At 36.4% G+C, this 24,520-nt stretch overlaps 1 protein-coding gene across 1 annotated transcript in view; it reads right to left on the bottom strand.

Annotated features, from left to right (window-relative positions):
* Positions 1 to 802: 802 nt before the first annotated feature.
* The window catches only part of LOC127571858 (guanylate cyclase soluble subunit beta-2-like), a 42,109-nt gene continuing 18,391 nt past the window's right edge, over positions 803 to 24,520 (bottom strand). Inside the window, exons 6-16 of the mRNA XM_052018604.1 lie at positions 16,081 to 16,301; positions 14,620 to 14,731; positions 14,216 to 14,319; positions 11,580 to 11,796; positions 7,316 to 7,636; positions 3,375 to 3,523; positions 2,988 to 3,134; positions 2,678 to 2,832; positions 2,284 to 2,489; positions 1,335 to 1,445; positions 803 to 1,259 (exon numbers count right to left, since the gene is read on the bottom strand). Coding sequence (XP_051874564.1) covers positions 1,102 to 1,259; positions 1,335 to 1,445; positions 2,284 to 2,489; positions 2,678 to 2,832; positions 2,988 to 3,134; positions 3,375 to 3,523; positions 7,316 to 7,636; positions 11,580 to 11,796; positions 14,216 to 14,319; positions 14,620 to 14,731; positions 16,081 to 16,301 — 1,901 coding nt within the window. The 3' untranslated portion in view covers positions 803 to 1,101. The remainder of the gene's footprint in view (positions 1,260 to 1,334; positions 1,446 to 2,283; positions 2,490 to 2,677; positions 2,833 to 2,987; positions 3,135 to 3,374; positions 3,524 to 7,315; positions 7,637 to 11,579; positions 11,797 to 14,215; positions 14,320 to 14,619; positions 14,732 to 16,080; positions 16,302 to 24,520) is intronic.

The following is a 24,520-nucleotide window of genomic DNA, read 5'->3' as shown; positions in this document are numbered from 1 at the left end:
TCCATGACTGTGAATTAATATGGTACTATACTATAGTATACAACAGATTAAGAAAATTCTTTACATGTTCCTGCACTGACATGAATTTCTAATTTGTTGAGAATTCATTGTGAGCAAATTATTCCAATGTTAAGACCATATTGCCGTGCCTATACCTACCAAAGAAATGGAAGCTGTGGCAAAGTGTGAATAACAGGCCCAGTATATAATTATTCAATTCAATCTCAGAGAATTTCTGTGATTATATATTTGCTTTTCATTTACCTCTGGGAATTATTTCATAAAAATGTCCACTGGGGCAAATGGCTTCAGAAAAATATTTCCCTCTGCAGCTTATTTATGAAATGTGGCACTTGGTTAGCCTGGTTTATTTTTTCTCTTCCAAAATCTGAAATCATGAATGTATTTTCTGAAAGCTGGAGTGTTAAACACACTATGCATAGATGGATCAACAATGGAAATGTGGAGTTTTTTTAAGCTGAGGTAATAATGATCTTCACTGGACTGCCTAACACGGTGGTAAAGCAGATGGAACTACATTTTCAAAGGCAAACAAAATCTCTAAGAGCTCAGTGGAAAGAGCAGTAGAATGGGAATAATTGGAGTACTCTTTCTAAGAGGTGATAAAAACCACTTCAGGCTCAGTACCATCCATCCTTGCTATAGAACGAGGAGGAAACCATTACATCTGGGATTCATGTTGAATTGGGACAACAGGGTCTTTAAAGTTTGTAACATTTTTAATGATGTATAAATATGAATGTTTAATTTACATAATGCCTCAACTAAAACTGCTCAAAATTCCTAAAAATAAAATTTCAAAATTCCATTGCAGTGGCAATCTGTGGATTTTTGAAATATAACTATTGTGTATTACATTAAATAAATTTTCACACAGTGTCAAAATGTGGTGTTCATTAAAAATAATTCATTTTTTTAGCTAACGTTATTTCACAATATGTTAAAACTGTAGTCTTGAATTTGTACATTATGATCCATTTTCTGTTTGACATTTGGAATAATTAGACTGACTATTTAACACAACACATAGCTTTGTGAAAACTAAGAACCAGTAGTCTTTTTTGTTCTTATTCAGAGCATTTATTGTAAAATGCAAAAGTTTGATTTAACTTTCTTCTGATTGGGGTTCTGCATTGCTTGTTCATTATGATCATTTGGAAGTTGATCAACATCACCTGGCTGCTGAGTAATATGGTCACTGTGGAAGCTCCCATAACTTTCTGAGTCACGTGTCCTTCCTGTGGATGAAAAAGAAATCTCATATTTTATGTCTTCACATCAATTAGTTGATTTATTCAAAAACTGCAGTATACCTGTTATGTGTTTTATTTTTGGATAATTGTTTTCGGGGACATCCTTGGGTGTATCATTGTATTTCATTATAATTGTAGATTGTCGAACCTGGGATTCACTACATTTGGCATCTAATGAAAAGAAGAACACATCTGAAAAGGGCAATACCATATATTCAAACATTTAAAAATTGTAATAATGTCTCTAAATTGGGCAACTAACAGGAATTTCTCCTGGAAGAGATCTCAGAAACAGAACTGTGGAAATACTTAATCCATTCCGATATAAAAAGGGACCAATTTTGCAGCATGGCAAAATGATGGTGTTTTCCATAAGTTTCAATGGGTTTTGTGATGTGGATTTCCTCTTTTTCATTGTCATTTGCAATCAGGTATCATTAAGAGGGGGTTACTGTCTTCAACTAAGGTGGCTAACCAATGGATCAGTTTAAAACATTCCAACAGACAGTACACCCCAGGAACTGAAAAGCTCCAATTTTAATTAATTATAACATTTTACAAAATAAGGTAAAGATTATGACATGCACACAGATTAGGGTAGGAGGTTAAAAAAATCAACGAAACTCAAGAATAAAAGATAGAAAAATAATCCATTAAAATTTGAAATAATTCTTCAAAGGGAATGAAACTTCATCCATTTTAAAATACTTTTTCTGGTTTTACGATGAAAACAGAAGGTAAAACATTGAAATTTATATGAATGCACAGATTCTGCAATGAATGTCTTGGTGAAGGCTTTGACAGTGCACCAACAGCAAAGGCCAGATACAGTATACTTAGCAGCCCAGTTGATGTCAATTGCAAAGCATAACAAAAGAAAATGCTGATATTTTTGCAACCATTACTACAAATTCCAGGATTATGCGTAAGAACTGAAACTTTGAAGCCTCAATGCTCCCTGATTTAGAATGTTAATATTATGTTTTGTAACTTTTGAATTAATATGTACCTTTATGATTGGCACCTTCTGTGTTGGATTCATAGAGGGACAACACAGAGTCTTGGCTAGAATCTGATTCTCTTTGTGGCCTTCCCAGGATTTCATTTTCTGATGCCATCAAATTTCTAATGAGGAAATATGTGCACATCTTCCCTTTCCCTTTGACATCAATCTCACCTCTTTCGTGTATCTCAAAGCTTTTATCTTTGAGCGCACTGAAATAGAAACCGAATAAAATTAAATCTCAATTTGTCATTGAAGCTAGGATCCTCTTATGGTTTCAGTGGAAATTTGATTTAAGGCTAACTATCTTCTTGTTTTTTAACATTGTAAGATTCCTGTTGATAAACTGCATGCATTTTATTAAAATTATGCTACATATACGTTAAAGTGAGTATTTTACCGGAAAGCACTGGGGCTGAGGTGGATTTTGTTTGGCACTCCATGGCTTTCCATTCTGGAAGCTGTGTTGACTGTGTCTCCAAAAAGGCAGTATCGAGGCATCTTTTCCCCAACCACTCCAGCTAGGACTGGGCCTGTTGTTACTCCAACTCTTATCTTTATAAAAAAGATAGAGGCCATTTTATTCATTTAACTAGTAAGATCAATTAAAAGTATACCCCATCATGTGATTTATTACTTAGGAGATTCCAATCTGTAGTGATCAATAAGTATTTTATCTCGTAATAAAATTCAAATGTAAAATAAAATACCTGGATAGGTTTTCCAGTTACAGGATTTGTTACACCTTTAGCTGCTATGATCATTGCCAAGCTAAAATTTGCTACCCTTTCAGCGTGTGAAGAAACTGGTACAGGAACTCCTCCAACCACCATATAAGCATCTCCTATTGTCTCTACCTTTACAATTTGGAATAAAGATATTTCATTAATACCATATTATCAGGGCACTTGCAATATATTAGTGAGACTAAATTATTGTTGTCTGTGTGAATTAGTGACAATTCTTATGTGGCAATTTAGATGTTAATAAAATTTTAACTACGTACAATAGAGCCTTAACCCTATTGTTAAGTAAATAACATAAGTAACATCTATTACTGCCTGTCTTCATGTCCATTGAATGAAGAAAATTGATACCTTGTAAACATCATGGACTGTGGTTAATCTGTCAAACTTCAGGTACATGGTGTTGAGCATAACCACTATTTGAATTGGTTCACATTGAGCGCAAATACTAGTAAAGGTCACAACATCACTGAACAGTATGGTGCACTCTTTAAATTCACCTAGAGCAGAAAATTTAACATCAGTAACAATTTTATTAAGTTCTTGAAAATAACGTTAATGTTATTCATTCATGAAACTTGTAATTTGACAGTGTCTCTGAAAAGGCAGTATAAGGCATTTCTTCCCCAACTACTCCAGCCAGGACTGGGCCTTTTCTACTACATTTCATTTTTTTTTTCCACCTCATACTCTATCTGTCATATGTTTATTTTCTCAGTCTGCTTGTCTAAACCAACTTGAAGCCTCTTTGCATCCTCCTTACAACTTACAATCCAACTCTAATCTTTATGAAATAGGAGATGGAGGCCATTGTACTCATATAACTAATAAGATCAATTAAAAGAACAGCCCGTCATGTAATTTATTACCAAGCAAGATCAAACTTGTATTGATCTATGTAGTTTATCTTTTAATAAAAATCAGATAGTTGAGTTTCTCACTGATGGCATTGGACAGGCCAAGTGACCACACTATGTACTGTCCCTCTGAATGCACCATGGTTGAAACTTGTTTTAGGAGATTGTCTGCCTCAACCAATCCCCCTTGGCAAAGTATTCCTTAAAATACTCCATGCTTAAGCAAACTAAGGATGTATTCTTAATATTTTTCTCATTTTTCTCAGTAATAACTTCAAATTTTTCTTTTTATATGGCAGGCACGGTAGTGTAGCAGTTAGCGTAACGCTATTACAGCGCCAGCGACCCGGGTTCAATTCCCGCCGCTGTCTGTAAGGAGTTTGTACGTTTTCCCCGTGTCTTCATGGGTTTCCTCCCGGTGCTCTGGTTTCCTCCCACATTCCAAAGACGTACGGGTTAGGAAGTTGTGGGCATGCTATGTTGGTGCCGGAAGCGTGGCGACACTTGCGGGCTGCCCCCAGAACACTCTATGCAAAAAACATGCATTTCGCTGTGTGTTTTGATGTACATGTGACTAATAAAGATATCTTCTAAATTTATAGTTTTTTCTTAATTATAGCTATCTTGTAGGTGTGAATTAGTGACAATTCTTTTTGAGTGGCAATTTAGATGTTAAGGAAATTTTAACTTCATACAATAGAACATTAACCCTATTGTTGAACAAATAACTTTAAAAAACTGCATAAGTCATCAATTTGAAATAACATCAGAAAATGCTGGAAATATTCTGAAGGTCAGGCACCACCTGATGTAAGTTCTGATCAAAGGTCATTGAGCTGAAACATTGGTTTTATTCTCTCCCAATGAAGCCAGACGTGGCAAATATTTCCAGCATTCTCTGTTCTTATTTCACTCTATTTTTTAAAATTTGATTTAAGAGCTCCCACAATTTGAAATGGATAATTTCAATTTATAATCCATGATTGTGAACAAACAGCCCATTTTAAATAATGCCAGAATGGGAGAGCACCACTGCTGGCAAACATTTGGTTCCTCAATTTATATATTTTAATAAAGCACCTGCCTCTCATAATGCTGCCCGTTTTCAGACCCAATCAAAAATCATCAGGCCTTGGGCAGCTCATGAGCTGTAGCTTTTTTAGCATAAAGTAATGGGTATGAAAAAGTTCCCATATGTTGTCTTTTAAGGGAATACTACATGACTGCCTGAAGCTGGAGATACACTGCTAGAAACAACGTCCAAATCTGTGATATTACTTTTGACAATTGGACATTAGAAAAAGATAAATGCTGGACATCTGAAGTAAAAAAACAAAATTACTGGAAATATTTATGGAACAAGAAGAATCAGGAAGAAAAAAAGATAGATTACACATTAGGTGAGGTCCTGTGACCAGCTAATTACCTCAGAATTGATCAGCTGAAGCAATACAAACAACTAGGTGATCCTACAACCAACAGATCAAATAACGTATCTGCATTCCTGCTACATCCAATCACGTACGGTAGTGCACAAGTAAACCAGTAAAAGGAAGAGGAGAATCCATGAACATCTCTATCCTCAATAGTGGTAGAGTCCAGCACATGAACAACTGGAGCCACTTACAGCCAGAAATACCAACTCCTGAAGTCCCCATCTTCACCAAAACCAAGCTAAAGCTAATTTGATTCACTCCATGTGACGGAAAGAAAGAGTTCAACATATTGACTGTGAGATTCAACAGCATATACACCACTACAGAATTAGTCACGCTTCATGCCACATAAAACAGTGGCTTCTATCTGCAAGGTTTTAATTTGTCCAGGTACATCCTTTCTGCTAAAAATAAGACAATTCATTCACCCAGACTCTCACTATCCCCAAACCCTCCTTACACCCCACTTCTTCTTTCTCAATCCAAAGTGTTGGATGGGGTCATCCATACTGCTTCCAACCACCATTGTCTCATAACCTACTCAACAACCTTCAGTACCACTTGGACAGATCATCTAGAAATATACAGTAAATGTGGATAAGTGTTTGAATCCCAGAAGTGTAATCAAGGTAGCATCTGACTGACTCAAAGAGCCCCAATAAAAGTGAGATTACTGGAGTCAAGTTAATCACAAGCATAGATGGTTGTGGTTGTTTTAGACTAATTATTTCACCCCAAGGGCAGCACTGTGAATAGTGATGTCCTTGGAATGATCTGACATCCTCTGGATGAACAGCAATAAAGCATCAGAAATTGGAGCAAGAGTAGGACACTCAAGCTTGCTTTGACATTCAGTAAAATCATAGCTGATTTGATCTGATTTTAGGATTGACTCCTCCTCTGCAGTTCTCTGGAGTAATGACTTCCCAAAACCTCAAAGTGAAGAAATAACTCCTCGTTTCCACATCAAAGAAGTAACCCTTATTCTAAAATATGACACTAATTCTAAATACCCCCACAAGGTGAAACATCCTCTCAGCATGTTAATAAGCCATATTAACAATTAGGTGACTTCACAAAGTTGACCAATCAAGCAGGAGGGCTTCTTAGCAGAGACCTTCCCCCAGGCAAGAAGGATGTGAAAGTCAAGAGTAGGTTCACACAACGCTTCTCTTGGTAGATCAACACAACCTTTAAAGTTGGATTATTTTATGGAATAAGAAGATGTCAACTCTAGATTAGAAAATAAAATTAATTTTAACAGCTCAGTATTACAGGAATCAAGGTATTGCTAACAACTATCCTTTACTGAAGATCATATAAAGTACCTTCTTGATGCATCCATCGTTTATATGCCACTTTTAGTATTAGTGTGGTGGTTTCTGCTCCAAACTATTAAAGGTGTTGTGTAAATATGGAAGAAAATGACACATTGCGCCAAAACTGCAGACCATTTAAATGAAAAGCCCAGCAACTGAATGACCACATCCAGATCACACCAAGTAGTGTAAATGAGATGGTCTGTGTAAAGGCAAAGCACACAGCTATGAGTTGTAAAAATAGTCAAGTGAAGGAACAGGTTCATGGAATTGGTCATTACTTCTAAGGATTATTTTTAATTTGTTACTATTAACCTTTAAACTATAGTTATGACATCATCACAATGTCATGATGCAATTAGTCTTCCTAAAATCTGAATCAGGAAATAAGGAGGGCTTTGGAAGACCTAAATCTAAAGTGAATGCTAGAGAAATTTGCTCCCCAGCTCCTAAACAACTGAATAGACATTGCTGGTTGATGATTGGGCCTACTGGACAATAAATACCCTCAATAAATGTCATTCCTTCCAAAGAATCTTGTATCTGAAACATACTGCAACATTTATTAACATTACCTGAAGTATGTTCTAATTACCATTTTTGAACTTTGACAATGTATTAGTTCACCAAAGTCAGTATATTATTTTAATATTCATTTTAACTACATTAAATCTATTCACCTGCCTCAACTTTTTTGCCTTCTTTGAGCTGGTTAGCCACATGTTTTGGTAGCATTGCATATAGCAAGGCTTCAGTTTTCTTTTTTTCTTCCTCTAGATGCTTGGAGAGAATTCGCAGTTCTTCTTTCTTTCTCTCAAGCTGATTGGATAATTCCATTTCAGCAAGTCTCTGCTGATTCAGAAGAATAAGATCCCTCGTCACATCATGCGAGGCAATATCTGAAATGTGCATATGCCTTTCTTCAAGCTCCTGTAAACTGCGCAACAGAGGAGAGCATAGGTACAACATGCATTGAAAATGTTCCATCCACACCATTTGACCTGGAAGAAAATGATGAAAATCAGTGTAAGAAGCACTCATTCAATTACCTCGCGATAATTAAACTTCAGTAACTGTCACACATTCTTTGCTTTTACCAGGTTGTAGTACATTTCTTTCAGATACATTTGTCTATTGACTGCAACTAAGTCTGACTCCCTTAGGAATTGCTAGCATACATGTGCTGTTATGTGGTACATGTAAAAGATCAGGAAATCTCTCTACTTAATAGTTATAATGCTGAACACAAATTCTGTTAGAGTTGCCAATTGTCAAAGTTACATTCTGGTATAATTTGAGAGGAAAAGCTTTGCAAATTTTAAATAAGAATCTGATGGAAATATATTTCAGATTTAAATCATATTTAATTTCTGTATAAAGCGTCAAATAAAGAGGTACCTATATGATGCATATAAGTCTAAAAAGTGAAAACTCATTAATATTGGGGTTGAGTTTGAGTACCTAAGTAATAATAATTAACAGTTCATGCATTAACATAGTACATGAGTACTGTAAAATAATATTTTCTCACTTGATAAATGAAAGTTGATGAAAGTAAACCTGCATAAATAAAACCAGGAAAGTTTCTGGTTGCCCAGCAAGTTCCCATGGGGAATGAGTGAATGAAAGTGGGCAGTTTTTAATCACAGGTGTCATTGGTGAAGCAACACATGCTGCATCAGCCTGTGCAGCCTTGCATTTGATACCCAGGGAGTGTGGCATGGGGAAGGAAGGCCAAATGGGTCTGTCACTGCATTAAGATTGAACTTAAGTCATAATTACTTATAAAAGTCCAAGATGTCTCAGAAAGGAACAAATGATGAATGTCTGAAAGTGTTTTGAGAAAATAGACAGAATAACTGTACTGTACAAACAATGCTGCATAAAAACTAGCTTTAAGGAAAATGACTAGATCAATGCTTCACCATTTGAAACTGATGTAATGAATTCCTAAGAGTCACAAACCTCAAATAAAGAAATGACTCTTCATTTCCATGTCAAGGAGGTCACCCCTTATCCTGAAATATGACATTTGTTCCAGATACCCTCACAAGATGGTTCTTGGACTGAAATGTTGGGATAAAGCAAAATCTATTGCAACGTTTTCTATTAGTGGCTGCCATTGTAACACTTCTTGTTGCGAAGAAGTGACAGATTTAATAGTTAAGATGACTACAAAACATATGCTCCCATTCAGCTTTGTAGAGGTGGAAGCATTTCAAGATGTCATAAATACAGTATAGAGACATATGTAACAATTTCCTGCTATTATGGGGAATGCTGGAGTATGCCATATGTTGCTTTGCAGACTCAGAGGCTGCTCAAAATATAGACAACCAAAGCCTGGAATACATTAGATCAAATTATGGCATGCATACATAACCATGTGACCAACATGGTCCAAGTCAAATTCACTTGAGTATGAGTTAGCCCCATGCTCAAGCTTTTCATCTGGTTATCATTGGTGCTTTTAAGTTCCCAATATGAAATGCTGCTTGTGGTATAGACCACGTCACATTTTCACCACACACCTTTGCTACAAATACTGTGAAATAAAAACAAGCTACACCAGAACATTGGTTTATCCAGGATTGTAACATGTTATCATTCTGGGCACGGTATTTTTAGTGCTTGCTTACACAACATGCTGATGCCAGAACACTAGAATCAAAGGATAAAATCTTGCAAAGATTTGAAGAATTATTGCCGCCATCACTGTTCCTAAATGTGCCACAATGGCATTGGGCAGTCAATCTAATGTATCAATAGTATATTTGCTCCTATCAGAATGCTTATTAGGCATCTTAAATTGACCAATTAAATGAGATAATTGAATACAGCACTTGCAGAATCATTGCAGAGATCTATGACTCCTGCCAGGAGAGAGACAGAATCTACTTGACAGCACTAGAGCAAATGTTCAGAGTGAGTGCAATAAGGTTAGCCTTGATAAAATGGCTATCAGAATCATAGACAGAATGGCAAAATCACCACACAGAGGAGCAGAAACAATAGATCATATGGAAATTGAACACTACATTCTGGAACCTTGCATTTCTCCTGATCAGGACCCATTTGTTTGGCAGAAGACATACAAAGCCTTCACAATTTTGTCAGTCAACAAAATGGCAACTGTGTGCTCCTGTAAAATCTGTTCCAGCAGAAAGCATGATCTTCACCAGCACTTATTGTCGACAGACTTCACATTGCCCTGATTACTTGGATATGACTGTTCTTTAGATAAGAAAAATAATCAAATAATGCTTAAAACTTATGATTTCTTTCCTTTCCAATTTTAAACCAATCTAATACATTTGATCAGTATTTAGATCCTAGTGGTCAAGTGACACCTTTTTAACAGCGGGATACTTCAGCACTAAATTAATCAAAATATCCACCCTAATTAATATTAATTTGCAGTTAAAAGACAAATGTGATGACTTTGAAAGATTTAATGTAACTATGTTTCAGATCTGTAATGTATTGGTCACTACACTTTCTATAGTGATTTATTAACTACGTGAAGATTCTTTGAAAATACTAATATTGAGCAATATATCAAATTAGAAACAAAATATTCTAAGACTAGGCATTGGCAATCCACTTTGTAGACTTTATTGTTTTGGTTGTAACATAAAATGTATCTCATAACAGTCTTAAAATTTTTGGTTTGTTCATATTAACAACTTGCATTTATATCACAGTAGCAACAACTGGAAATGTCTCAAAATCCTTCATCAGTTCAGGCTAGGAAAGCAGATGTCAAGGCTGGAAAGGAAATGTAGGAGAGCAATAAAAGCCTTGGTCAAAGGAGATGAATGTGCAAGGTAGAAAGAGAGACTGGGGAACTGAGGCAGAAAGTTGCAAAGATTAGGACACAGGTAATTCAAAGATTTGACACACAGTGTGGTTCAAAAAGTAGGGAAGCTGCACATAGCAGCAGAAAATTACTTTTGGTCACTAGCATTAAATAAGGACTTTAGTATGAACCACCTAATGTATATCCCTCCCAGAGTTTCCCTTTCACTGACTTGAATGGAACTAATATCAAGAGTGGAGTATGTTGGGTGGCTGATACCCAAATACCCGTTGACTAATAGTGATGAACTTCCACCACAATGTTCAGGAGAGGATATCATGAAAGAAGAGATTATAGGGCTATAGTTGTGGCAGGACATAGGTAAGGATTCTGAATGTAACACATGAGGATGTCAAAATAGGAAAGCAGGTGAGGTGCAGATGTGAGATCAGGTATAGGACAGGATATGTGCAACAGAATTTAAGTAAGTTGGAAGGTGTTTGATAGCTTCCCATCCAACAGAGTAATGCAATAACTTTGTCTGGAGTTATACATAAGTCAGTTGGTTTTTTAAATTTATTTTTCTTTATTTCAGGTGAGTTCTTTGTTTAGCATTGTTTGATTTTAACATCAATGAACCTTTAAAAACCACAGTTACACAATTATGACAAACGTCCTTTTCTTTTATTCTTACTAGTTGGGTCATTTTAATTTAATAATTTTGTTAAATCACATGAGAGGGGTTATGTAACTCACTCTGCTGAATTCATGCATGTATAAAATCCACATAGAAAGCTCAGCTGCAGATAGCACTGCCATTCAATTTATACACCACAATGTACAAGGGTGCTATTGTAAAGACAAGTGAAATATTGTCAAGGAATAGAAAGTATGAGGAATAGAAGTAGTGCAAGGAAATGTGGCCATGTGTGGAAATGAAGAGAAGTCACTACTGGAAGAGAACAGTCTGAATTTGGACAGGTAGAAATGAAGCTGTGTACAAGATGATTCTTGAAGCCAGAGAGCAGAAATAAATTATATTTGGAAGAGATGTGACTTGTGAATCCAGTTTTATTTTTCCCATTACATTTACACTTTAGACATATATTCCCCATTTTGGAGTAGCCTCGTTTTTCCTCACGCACCTCTTAGTTCTAGCATTGGACGATGCTTCCATGATTCCGGCATCATTTCCCGTTTTGTTCTTAACAGAAATGGGCTATTAATGAATTTCTGTATGCTTGAAATTTTGAATGTTACTTCCGGATGAACAATGGTGAAATATGCATCAAGTTGGATGTCCATTGTTTGAAGACCTGGGACTATCTTCTGTATACTTGTCCCTGCTTGTTTTACTCTAAGCTTAAAAGACAAGCAAGGTATTAACCATAAAATATTCTAATAGTCCATATATAATTTGCATAATAAGCATGCACTGATAATGCAAGTTAATAGCACTGATGCAGCAGTTAAGTTTAATATATTTTGGTTAACAGGAAATGAAAATACCCAATTTTTTTTGTCAGAAGTGGGATATGATGAAACATTTGACCTTGTAAAAAAACATCTGGTAGAGTACAAAGAAAATTCCATTCAGTAATCCACCAATGACTTTGTGGATTGCACTGGTCAAAAATCAAAGAAATTTGCAGAAAATAAAGGAGGATATTTGGACTTTTATGCCTATGCTGGCTCATCGAAAGAACTGTTGAATTTGGTCCCACACAACCAAGTTTTTTTCCCCACAACCCTGAAAATGAGTCCTTTTCCAACATGTGTTCAATTATGCTTTGGATGTTTCCTGGAATATGATTCCACCATTCTCAGGTTCTTATCTCAGATATTAACCATACTCTGTGTGGCAATTATTTTCCACATGTCCATTCTAGTTATTTAGTCAATTATTTTCCATCTATCTATTGGTACAGATCCATTTGCCAGAAAAAGCAGTTTCTCTCCACTGGCTCTATCTAAAACCCTTTCAACTTTGACCATCTCTATTAAGTCTCTCCTTAACGTTCTTTTTTCTAAGGAATTTGTCACAGTTGGTTCAATACCTTCACATAATTAAAGGTTCTCATCCCTTTTATGATCCTGGTAAACTTCCTTGGCACATTCTCCAAAGGCTGAGATCCTTCCAAAAGTAAGAGTCATGGCATTATACGATTCCTCATCTGAGGCCTAACTCGTATTCTGTAAATGTTTATCACCATTAATTCCTTATGTTTGTATTATTGTTGCTTTAAGAAACCACCTCATAGACACAATTGACTGTTTTATTAATGTGCCATTGCACTTCCAAAAAATAACTGCAACTCCCTGGTTTACAGCCATGAAATCATAGATCTGCACAGCACAGGAACAGACCATTTGGCCCAACTTGTTCATGACATCCATGATGATTAACAATGCTAATCCTATTTGCCTGCATTTAAGTCCACATCCCTCTACTCCTTTCCTATGCAAATACCCGTCCAAATGCCTTTTAAACACTATAACTATATCTGCCTCTACCACCTTCTCTGGCAGCTTGTTCCAGATAATCACCACCCTCTGTGTGAAAAACTTGCCCCTCAAATCTCCTTTAAATTTTTCCCCTCTCATCTTAAACTGATGCCATCTCATTCTTCAATGCACTTGCACACCTTTCCAAATACTATTACTATTGTGCAGCATCTCCATATCATTCCTCAAAGAGTGCACCACCTCATATTTTCTTATTACATTTCATCTGCCCATTTCATCAGTTTGCCTATTCCTGAAAGTTGTTACTGATCTATTTATTACAATGCTATGTTTTGTATCATCAGCAAACTTTAAAATTGCATTTTTACATATAAATCTATGCCATTTAGATCTGAGAAATGAAAGTGCCAGATTTGTCCCTTTTTTGTGTTGCTTTGGCCAATCGGAGATGAGCAGCAGTCTTGATACTGATTAGAAGATTTATCAGGTTTCTAATTTTGCTGCTAGCCAGTGATCCTACATGGACTTGCATAAGAAAAATGGAATTTTAGGTGAATTACAGCATGGTATTTACACATGGAATGTCCCACTGAAATAAGTCATGCTTCAAACTTGGATTAAGTAATGCTTTGTTATGGTGTGTTATGCAAATTAATTTCAATATAAAGCAAAATGTAGTTAAGAAAAAGTAAGCAGAGATTTATGTGAAATGAACAAAGTACACAGTTTTCCTTGCAGCTCTTTCAGGCACCTGTTGCACAAATGCACAGAGGAGCCCATACATGCATGGTGGCAAAAGACCTTCCCATCTCCCACCCCCACCCACCCCTCTAATAACCACTGGCAACTGACATTTTCCCTTATTCCTCTAATTTATCTTCCAAACCTCACCCTTCTTATCACAGCCCAAGCTCCACCCTTTCCATCATGGACCAATGTATATCCTTCTGAATCCTGACCACCACCTGTCCTCCTCCATCCTTGGTCTCTCTCCCCATGATCTCCCTTTTTCCTGCCAGATCTCTCCACATTTAGCAATGGCAGAGCACGTGAGGAGTATTTTCCTTGGTGCAAGATCTGGTCAATAGCCCTGGACCTCCTGCACAACTGAATTTCCAAGTACAGGGCCTTCAAACAAAACATTCTTGGCCCACTGCGCAACAATTGTACAATGCTCTTAAACTGTTGCCACCCAATTTCTAGGCAACAATGTCTCCAGAAGAGAAATGTGACAATTGAGAGGAAAATACATGTTAATTGTCATACAAAGAGTTATTCAAAAACAATTAAAAGAATAAACAGAATGAAAACCCACCTCCTGGTTGAAGACAATGTGAAAAGGAAAAGAATTACAAAATGTTCTTATCTCTATCCATAGTTTGTCAGGATAAACTGGTTCAAAGCCTCGTAACAGTCTTCCTATGAAGAAAATATATTAAATCTGATTCCACACTTCAATGTTCAAGTGACTGGTGTAAAATATGTTGTGAAACCACTTGAATTTACAAATACATGATTAAAAATTGTCTAAACTAGTTAGACAATCACTCAAAACATTAATGTATGAAACTGACAAATGTTACTACATCTTTACATCCTTAATTTTTGTTACAAAGCTTTATAACACATGGAAAATGAAGTTTTGCAAACACATTAGTTTTAACTCCTCTTGTTGTTTTGAGTTATCAGCACTAATTTTGGAAATGGTACAAATATTACCTTTTCCCAATCTGACAATCCCACGAATTGTATCCCAGTGGCTTTTCTTGACAGGGCATCCAGAGCTACAACAAGTTTTGTTTGTAACCCTGTTCATTGCTCTTTCTATTTCCTGAAACACATGGTCTTGTTGAATGTTCAATTAATACATTTTTATTTCATTTTTGGCTGCTAAAGTATGTGATACAAAAGATTCAAGTCAATCAATCTGCATCTATATAGATTTATTTCTCTGTCATCTGCAAAAAATTTTGCAAACTTGCAACATTTTTTCTGTCAAAAATTGTAATGTACATCATAAAGCACAAGGGTATGGGGGCATAATGGTCAAATTACTGTGCAAGCATCCATAAATCCAGATTTCTGATGAGAGAGAAATTTGAATCACACTCAGACCCTGGGGATCTTAAATCCAAATATTTGAATAGATCTAGAATAAAATAATTAGTATCAGTGATGGCAATCATAAAGCAGTCAGAATGTTGTGAGAACCATCTGCATCATTGATGTCCTTGAGGGAAAGGAATCTGCCATCCTTATCTGATTGGATTATTTATAATCCGCCTATGTTCTTGACTGAAGAAGTCTAGAAGGCCACTGTTCAACAAGTAATTAGAGATAGACAAAAATGCTGGCTTTGCCATCGATATTGACAATATGTGAGTTAATAATTTTTTTAAAAATGAAAGAAAATGGCAGCCTGAGTTATACAAACATGTATTAGATCCTTGATCAAATAGGTAGATTTTGTTAATGATTTAAAGTAGGAAAAAGAAAATTAGAGGAAGAGGAACTTGGGCAAGAAGATTCCAGGGCTTTGGGTCCGGGGCAGCTTGAAGCATGACTGCCAATGGAGGAGTGAAGACAGGTCACATTACAGGAACAGTAAGATCAGGGCTGGAGGAGGTTATAAAGATGATATCATAGTGGGACTTATATCTAAAGATGCGAATTTTAAACTTGAAGTATTGTAGATTAGCAAATACAGGAAATTGGTACACAGGGTCTGTGCTGTACCTCTCTACGGGTTTTGGAGGGGGTAGCAAACAAGCCGCAAAAGTGTAAATGAACTGATATTTACTGAAAGTGCCGAATGTCTGACTGATGAGAAAAGCATTATTTGCCTTTGAACTATAAACAACATGGAGGAAGTTTACAGTAACAAAAATTATGTATATAATATGCAATTAAACATTATACACACAATGTTACAAGTTGGTAAATTGTCCTTCTTTGTATTATAGAAGATTATGGAGTTGACCATTCAGCTCAAGAGTTGGCTGTGCTTAAGGCAGTGGATGGGGATGTGGTGAGGTTGATGAAAAAAGATATGACGTTTCCAGCAGAGCTGAACTTAATGCCTTTGGTCTTTCCAATGCAGCAGGCACTTAGGGTGGATCCTTCAGGGACTCAAAGGCTAACTTGGCTACTATTACAATATCAATAGAATTTAGAACATACCATTTTATTTAACTGTTTTTCATTTTGTTTGTGCGTATCAGCCAGATGCTGTGGGGTAGCAGACAATTTGCAGTGTTGTTTCTTTGAATGTACTGGTTTCTGAGTAACCAGAAAAACAACATGCTCCTTTTTACCCGTTCGCTCTTCCCCTTCCATTTGGGTCACAACCTCCATTGTGATTTCACTGTTAAAAAAGTCCATTGCTACTGCTCCGATTATCCCTGTTGAAGATAAGCAGATTTTTGTGTAAAGTTATGGAGGTTACATGTTCTCATGAATAAAACTGACAATTTCACAACATAAAGAAAAATCGCATTAAAAATATAAATAAACTTGATAAAGTCCTTTTCACATAATACAATAGGGTGAGAAAATTTTCTTTAAATAAATGTTTATAGTTTTTAGTAATTGATTTTAAAAGGAATGTTAATATCAAGTGGTACCAGGTTATTCAAAGGAAAAAGTTCGCTCTTGTGTAAGTTCAATTTATATCCTGAAAACTGACTAAAACAAGAAAGTAAAGAAAGCATATGAGGTAATGAGGCTTCAACAGTAGATATAAAAAGTAATAAATCACGGCATATAACGAAACTTTATGGTTAATACCTCTTCTGGAGATACTAACGATATCTCTAGATTCTCGGAGAGAAATAGCCAAAGCTTCTAAGGCCAAATCAAAGAGCAAAGGGCTCAAAGAACATCCCTGTCTGGTTCCACGTTGAAGTTTAAAAGATTTAGAATTTTGAAAGTTAGTAAGAACTCTAGCAGAAGGGGATAAATAAAGTAATTTAATCCATTGGATAAAATCAGGCCCAAAGTTAAATTTCTCTAAAGTTTTAAATAAATAATTCCATTCAATCCCATCAAAGGCCTTCTCAGCATCCAGAGATATCACACATTCTGATATTTCCTTAGAGGGAGAACAGATAATATTCAATAAACGACAAATATTAAAATGAGAATATCGATTTTTAATAAAACCAGTCTGATCCTCAGATATAATTGAAGGTAAAATGTTTTCCAATCTACGAGCCAGAACTTTAGATAAAATTTTAACATCCACATTAAGTAACAAAATTGGTCTGTATGAAGCACATATGGTTGGGTTCTTATTTTTCTTAAGAATGAGTGAAATAGAGGCTTCATAAAAAGATTGTGGTAATCTACCCAATTTAAAAGAATCTGAAAAAAACAGCACATAAATGAGGTATAAGTAAAGAGGAAAAGGCCTTATAAAATTCTCCAGGAAATCCATCAGGACCCGGAGTCTTTCCAGAGTGTAAAGATCGCACGACCTTGGCGATTTCCTCATATGTAATAGATGGATCCAACGGTTTTCGGTTATCAGTAGGAAGAATAGGAATGTTTAATTGGTCAAAGAAATTATTCATTACAGTATCATCTTCAGGAAAATTAGAACTATAAAGTTTAAAATAAAATTCTCTAGAAGTATCATTTATTTCTAAAGGATCAGTTGTCCTCTCACCATTAGCTTTACAAATTTCTTTAATTTGCCATCTAGCTCTGGAGGTTTTTAATTGGTTAGCCAGTAATTTACCTGTTTTATCTCCATGAATATAAAATTGACTTTTATCTTTTAAAAGTTGACTTCCAATTGGATGTGCTAAAAGAAGATCATATTTAGTTTTAATTTCAACTCGCCTTTTATATAAGGCCGGATCTGGATCCAAAGCGTATTTTTGATCTAATAGTTTCAGCTGATTAACTAAATCGGCTCTCTCTCTGTTACCTTTTTTCCTAATGCTTGCCGTATAAGAAATAATTTGTCCTCTAATAAAGGCTTTAAAAGTGTCCCATATGATAAGACTAGAAATCTCTTCCGACATATTCTCTTTAAAGAAAAGAGTAATTTGTTTCTCCATAAATTTTAAAAAGTCTTTATCAGATAGCAAAGTTAGGTTAAAATGCCAAAATCTGTTTGTCATCGGTCGTAAACAAAAAAATCAACACAGGGCTACAAAGAAAAAGTGTAATGAAAGTGGGGCAAGGATTTCCAGCGAATATTACATCATCCAGGTTCAAGAATACTTACAATATACAAAGTATATAAAAACTCTGTCATCTGAGAAGTGCTGCACAGACCAAGAGACCCACCTGAGATGGGCCAAACAGCTATCGTAAACAGCAGCAACAAATAAGTGGCAGTAAATTTTTAGGCAGCACTTTCAAAGTCGCATCCCTCTTGTTGTATAAAAACTTTTGTTACCCTACAGTACGTCATACAGACATGGTCATCTACGGACTAAACACCCAAGGGCTAATTCTGTAGAGAACCAGGAATGGAGCAAAATCATCAGGGATGGTGAAGCGGTCTGTGCCAATTGGAAGGAACACTTCAAAAACCTCCTCAACCATAACTCTGTCCTTGATATAAGTGTCCTTGACTCCATCCCACAGCAGTTTATTCAGGCCAGCCTTTGCCACTACCCCAGTGAACAAAAAGTCAAGAAGACCATATCCCAAAACAAATATAACAAGGACCTGAAAGCAGAGAGTATCCCTGCTGAAATTCTAAAACCCTGCAGTGAAGATCTTCCTTAGTAAAGGAGACCAGACCACAACACAGTGTTCCAGGTGCAGTCTCACCAGAGCCCAATATAATTTCACTAAAACATCTTTACTTCTGTACACAGATCCACTTACATATACCGTTTGCCTACTTAATTGTTTGTTATACCTGCATGCTAACATTCAGCATTTTAATGCACAAGGACACTCAAGTCCCTCTGAATACCAACATTTTTCAATCTTTCACCATTTAAAAACAAGTCCACTTTTCCATCTTGTTCTACCAAGACAGATTACCTTAATTTTACCACCTTATATTCTGCCTTCAACTTAGCTTGTCCACGTTTCCCCTTCTCCCCTCTAGGATCCTCTTCAAAACTCACACTGCCACTCAGCTTGGGTGGAGTGATATCAGCAAACTTGCAAACTAATTATAGAAAATACTGGATCACTCAGCATGTCAGCATCATCTGTAGAAAGAAGAAGAGCTAATATTTCAGGTTAAAGACCTTTCGTTAGATCCTTAAAGTTAAATCTGCTTCTCTTTCCACAGATGCTCCCTGATCTGTTGATTTCTAGCATTTGCATATGTCAGTGATAATAAACCTGATTCTGATTCTTGATTTGTGCTGTGCTCTGCCTTGCTTTAAATCTCACCCAAAACAGTTCAACTGTAATTACCATTGTTTCATTCCTCACTGGAATAAATTTCACCTAAGTGAAAAATGATGGTACAGGTGACCAACCATTAGTGGTTAATTGGCAGTCTAAGAATACATTGCTTTCAAAAAATACATTGAGTATGTTTGATTCAGGACTTTGAATTACTGACTGAATACAAGACATCTTGTACATCTCCTCTACCCTTATTAATTGTTCCCAGCACAAAATTTATCTGCTGGATGTTTGAATGTATAACTTCTAATGTTTAGATACATTCAACAGAATAGGAAGATCTCAATTTAATCCCCAACAGTAGAAAACATGGTTAATACTTCATTAAGTGGCAAATTCCAAAAAATGACAAAATATCTGCTTTTAAATGCGAATGGTCATTACTAAAATGTGACTTGGAAACAAATTCTGATTAAACAAATTAGACCACGATGGTGAAAATAATCTGATTGTTAGGGTTGGAGAGAACTCCTATAGCAAGGCAATGTAGTAGGATGTAGAAATTAGTTAATAGAAGGAATCGACAACCAAACTGTCAACTGAGAAGGGTCCATTTTCCAAAGTGTTGCCTGAGAAGCTGAGCTCATTTATCATTTCATGTAGTAAACTTAAGTCTTCATCAGAGCTTAAAATGAAACAAGTTGGACTGGCCTAGAACTGTCATGGAGTTCAGATCTTCTGTTAACTTCACAAGAAAGTAAATCAATGAAATTTTTTTTAAAAACTGATACACAGAAAATCCCAGAAATATTCAGCAGGTCAGGCAGTATTAATGAAAAGAAAAACAGAGTTACAGATCAAAGACCCTTTGTCAGAAGATTAATGGACTGAATCATGCTGGTTATGGCTGCAGTTCCGAAGGGAACTGCCATCACCTGCAGAAAGAGTGTGCTGCATTTATAGAGACTTACTGTGAGTATGAGATGAGCTGAGAAACAGATGCAGGGGAATCGACTTAAGCTTAGATGTTCATTACTGATGTCAGACAGCATTTCTTTCCTGACCAGCAAGTTTTATTACATATCCACAAACAAATGTGATAAGTCAATCTCTTTCTACAGATGCTACCCTACCTGCTGGTTTTTCCAGATTTTATTTCAGACTTGCAGTTTCTGCAGGTTTTTGAATTTCTTTAGTAATTATTCAGTAGTTAATACCCAATATGAGTATTCTGAAAGCAACATTCTTAATGCAAACTGTATTGTTATTATAAATGATACTGCTAACAATATTCTATCAGAATGTGTGCAATTTTTTAAAAATAGGTTGTCAGGAGTATTTTCTCAATTTTTATCAGTTGAAACAAAAATCCTCTCTTCTGTGGAAGAACTTGGCTGTGCTGGTAAATCATTTTGTGTACAAAAGCAATTTGTTTTCATATTTTAGAAGCCACATAAATGCATTTTGGACAACCATGTTCTTCACAAGTTATGTGACAGTAAAGACATTTAAAAAATGTAAAAGTACAAAAAAAGGAACTGAATAAAATGAATATGTTTCATTAGGAGATAAGATATTGTTATCTATGTATTAAATTTGCCTCAAAATGTAATGTTATTTGTAAAAGATATTATCAATTTATATGCTCCGAAAAATCAAAAATAATGAAGTCAATTGACTGGAAATTAATTTGAAGTAAGGTTCCCACTATTTCACTCCAGATGGAATGTTTTTATTAAAAGGTTATTTTGATAATTTATTCAAATTCTGTTCTCTAGGAGTAAAAAGGACTGGGCTGCCCATAAAATGCCATGGTATACCTTTACTTTTTCCTCTTTTTTTTCCCCTCAATCTCTTCAATCCTGCTTTCTTCGGAGCCAAAATCGGTAAGAGGAAAAATTCATCCTCAGTTGGTGGCACTAGATATTCAAAACAGCAGCACATGTCTACTTCACTCCAAAAATCCAGTTGTTTTGATGTCAATGGAATTGAATTTCAGCAGTGGAGTACAATGCAAAGTCACTGTTCTATTGTCCTTAAATTGACTTGGTTAGCACATGCATAAGCCAGTCATTTATCTGTCTCTTTTAAACATGTTCATGAAAACAATAGTCCAAAGAATTGTATAGTATGCTAGGTTTGTACATTGCTGCATAATTTCAAGTCCTTGAAATATTATTGTTGGTTCTTATGAGTTTGGAAATGATCTGTCATCTCTCCAGCAATATCGCTCAAGTTTCTCCAAGAATAATGTGCTACATATAAATCAATGACTTTCCTAATCTGATTTGTCCCATTGTCATCAATTGTAGACTGTAGTCAGTCCTTTCACTCCTGCTAAGTGTGCCCTTATTAATTTTGCTTTGATAAGAGAACTTTGCAGCATATTTCCCTATTGTGACATTGAAAAACAGGACAAATAAACTAATTCAATTTTGAACTACATGCACATAATAATCAACAGTAATAGGTAGATTTTCAACTTGAAATCAATGGAAATAAAATAAAAGTCAGCATGTATAATAGGTTACCACTCAGCCACAATGATTTTATATTTAGATGATGTTAAAAACCTACCTCCTAATCATATGGCATGTCGAAGGTTTTTTCCAGTACAAGGTCAAACAGGTCCAACTGGGTATTACTAATAACTAGGAATAAGTAATTCCTTTAATTTCAATCAATGTCTATTAACTGAGAGTGGTTCCAGGAGCAAAAAAGCCCACAATTTTTCCCCAATAACTTACTCACCAATGCTTAGTTTGGGTGTCTTTGGGACCACATAGCTCCAGACTTCATACTTGGTCAAAAACTTGGACTAAAGAGCCGAATTCCAGAGGTGAGGTTAGAGTGACTGACTTTGGCATTAAAGCAGCATTTGACTGAGATTAACATCAAGGAGCGCTGGTAAAACTGTGCATGGGTTTGGTTTTCTTACCTAAAAAAGGGTAAAGTAGCTTGGAGACAGTCCAGAGAAACTCACCAGGCTAATTCCTGGGATGAGAAAGATTGTCCTATCAAGAGAGACTGAACAGGTTGGCTGTATATTGTTTAGAGTTTAGAAAAATGCAGAGTGATCTTATTGAAATACATAAGATCCTAAGGGGGCATGACAGGGTGGATGTTGAGTTGTTTTCACTAGGGGGAGAAACTTGAATAAGGGGCCGGTCATTTGAAAAAGAGATATATGGAAATTTCTTCTCACAGAATTCCCTACCCTAGAGAGTTGTGGATGCTAGCTCATTAGAAGTATTTAAAGTGTAGACAGATAAACTTTCAAAAGATAGGGGGATTGAGGGCTATAGGGAACTGGCACAGAGGAGAGGTTGAACCTTGAGGTTAGATCAGCCTTGGTCATATTGAGTGGCAGAGCAGGCTTGAGGGGCCATGTGGCCTATTCCTGCTCCTATATTGTTGTATTGTTGTGTGAAATGAATAGACATTAAGGAGAAAACACTCCAATGTTTTGATCATATGTTGTACAAAGGAAGGTAATTGTGTTTGTTGCAGGTCAAACATCCTAACACCAGGATTTAATTTCAGGAGTTCCTCAGGGCAGTGTCCTAGGTGCAACCATGTTCAGCTTCTTCCTTCATAAGATCAGAAGTGGGGCTGTTTGCTGATGATTGCACTATGTTCATCTCCATTTACAGCTTCTCAGAAAATGAAGCAGTACATGTTTGCATTCAGCAAAAATTGGACAACATTCTGACAAGGCTAGATAAAAGGCAATTAACACTCATGCCACAAATGTACAGACAATGATCATCTCCAACAAGTGAGATGCAAGATATCGAACCTTGATATTCAATGGCAATACTTAGGAATGACAGTAAAAGAGGAAAGGAGGTGGGATGCTGTTTATAAAGGAGGAAATCAATGCAATGATGAGGATGGACAGTGGTTGGGAAGATCATGATGTGGAATCTGTATGGATGGATCTGGGAAATGTCAAGGGTCAGAAAACACTTGTGGGGGTTGTCTATGGGACCAGAACAATTATGGTGATGTAGAGATGAAATTAGAGATACACGCAAGAATGGCACAATGGTAATCATGGCTGGCTTTAACCTACACATAGATTGGTCAAACCAAATTAGCAACAAAACTGTGAAGGACGAATTCCTGGCTTGTGTACATTATGTTTTATGTAGACTAATATGTGGAGGACAGGTTTTCCTAGATTGAGTACTGTGGATCTGCTCTCCCCTCCTCCCCCGCACCTGCCTATCACTATCTCTTACCTGCATCTATCCATCACCACCCTGTGCCCACCCCACCTCCCCTCTTTTGTCCACCTATCACCGCTCTACTTTTCCCTCCTATATATTGAGCATCCCCTTTCCTATTTTCAGTCCTGAAGAAGGGTCCTGACCAGAAACGTTGACTGCCTGCTTTTCTCCATGGATGCTGCCTGGCCTGCTGAGTTCCTCCAGCATCATAGTGTTTTTCATCTAGATTCCAGCATCTGCAGTCCTTTGATCTCTAGTACAATGAGACCTGGGTGTTCTTGTAAACCAGCATGTAGGTGCAGTAAGTAGTTAGGAAATCAAACAGTACTTGGCCTTCATTGCAAAACTTGAATACTGGAGTAGGCATGTCTTGCTGCAGCTGTACAAGGCCTTGATGAGATGCCCTCTGGAGTTCTGTGTCATCAGGTTCCTGAATCAGAAGAAAGGAAACTGTTCTGAAAGAAATCTGTTCTGGTCTCCTTATCTGAGGATGTTGTTGCCATGGAGGAAATGCAACAAAAAATTACTAGTTTGATTCCTGAGATGCTCGGACTGGTCCAGAAGGTTAGAACACATGGGATCCAACGTGGATTTGCAAGTTGGATCTAGGTCTGTTTTCCATAGAGTGAAGGAGGCTGAGGGGTCAAATGATAGAGGTGTATAAAATTATAAGAGGCATAGATAGGGTAGATATCCAGTGTCTGTTTTCCATGGTAGAGGTATCTAAGACTAGAAAGCATAGGTTTAAGGTGAGTGGGAGGATGCTTAAAGGGATCTAAGGGGTAAAATGTTTACACAAAGAGTAGTTGGTATCTGGAACGAGTTGCCAGAGGAGGTGGTGTGAGCAGTAACAACACTTAAGAGGCATCTTGACAAATACCTGAATAAGCAGGGCATAGAGGAATATGGAATTAATGCAGGAAAGTGGGATTAGTATAGGTAGGCATGATGGTTGGAATAGACATAATGGACTGAAGGGCCTGTTTCTAAGCTGTACAACTCTATGTCTCTAATGCTGACATATGAGGAGAAATTGGATCAATGAGGCCTATATTCTTTTTTTT

The sequence above is a fragment of the Pristis pectinata genome, chromosome 6, assembly GCF_009764475.1.
Source record: "Pristis pectinata isolate sPriPec2 chromosome 6, sPriPec2.1.pri, whole genome shotgun sequence".
Classification (NCBI taxonomy): Eukaryota; Metazoa; Chordata; class Chondrichthyes; order Rhinopristiformes; family Pristidae; genus Pristis; species Pristis pectinata.
This window is presented reverse-complemented; position numbering and strand designations above follow the sequence as displayed.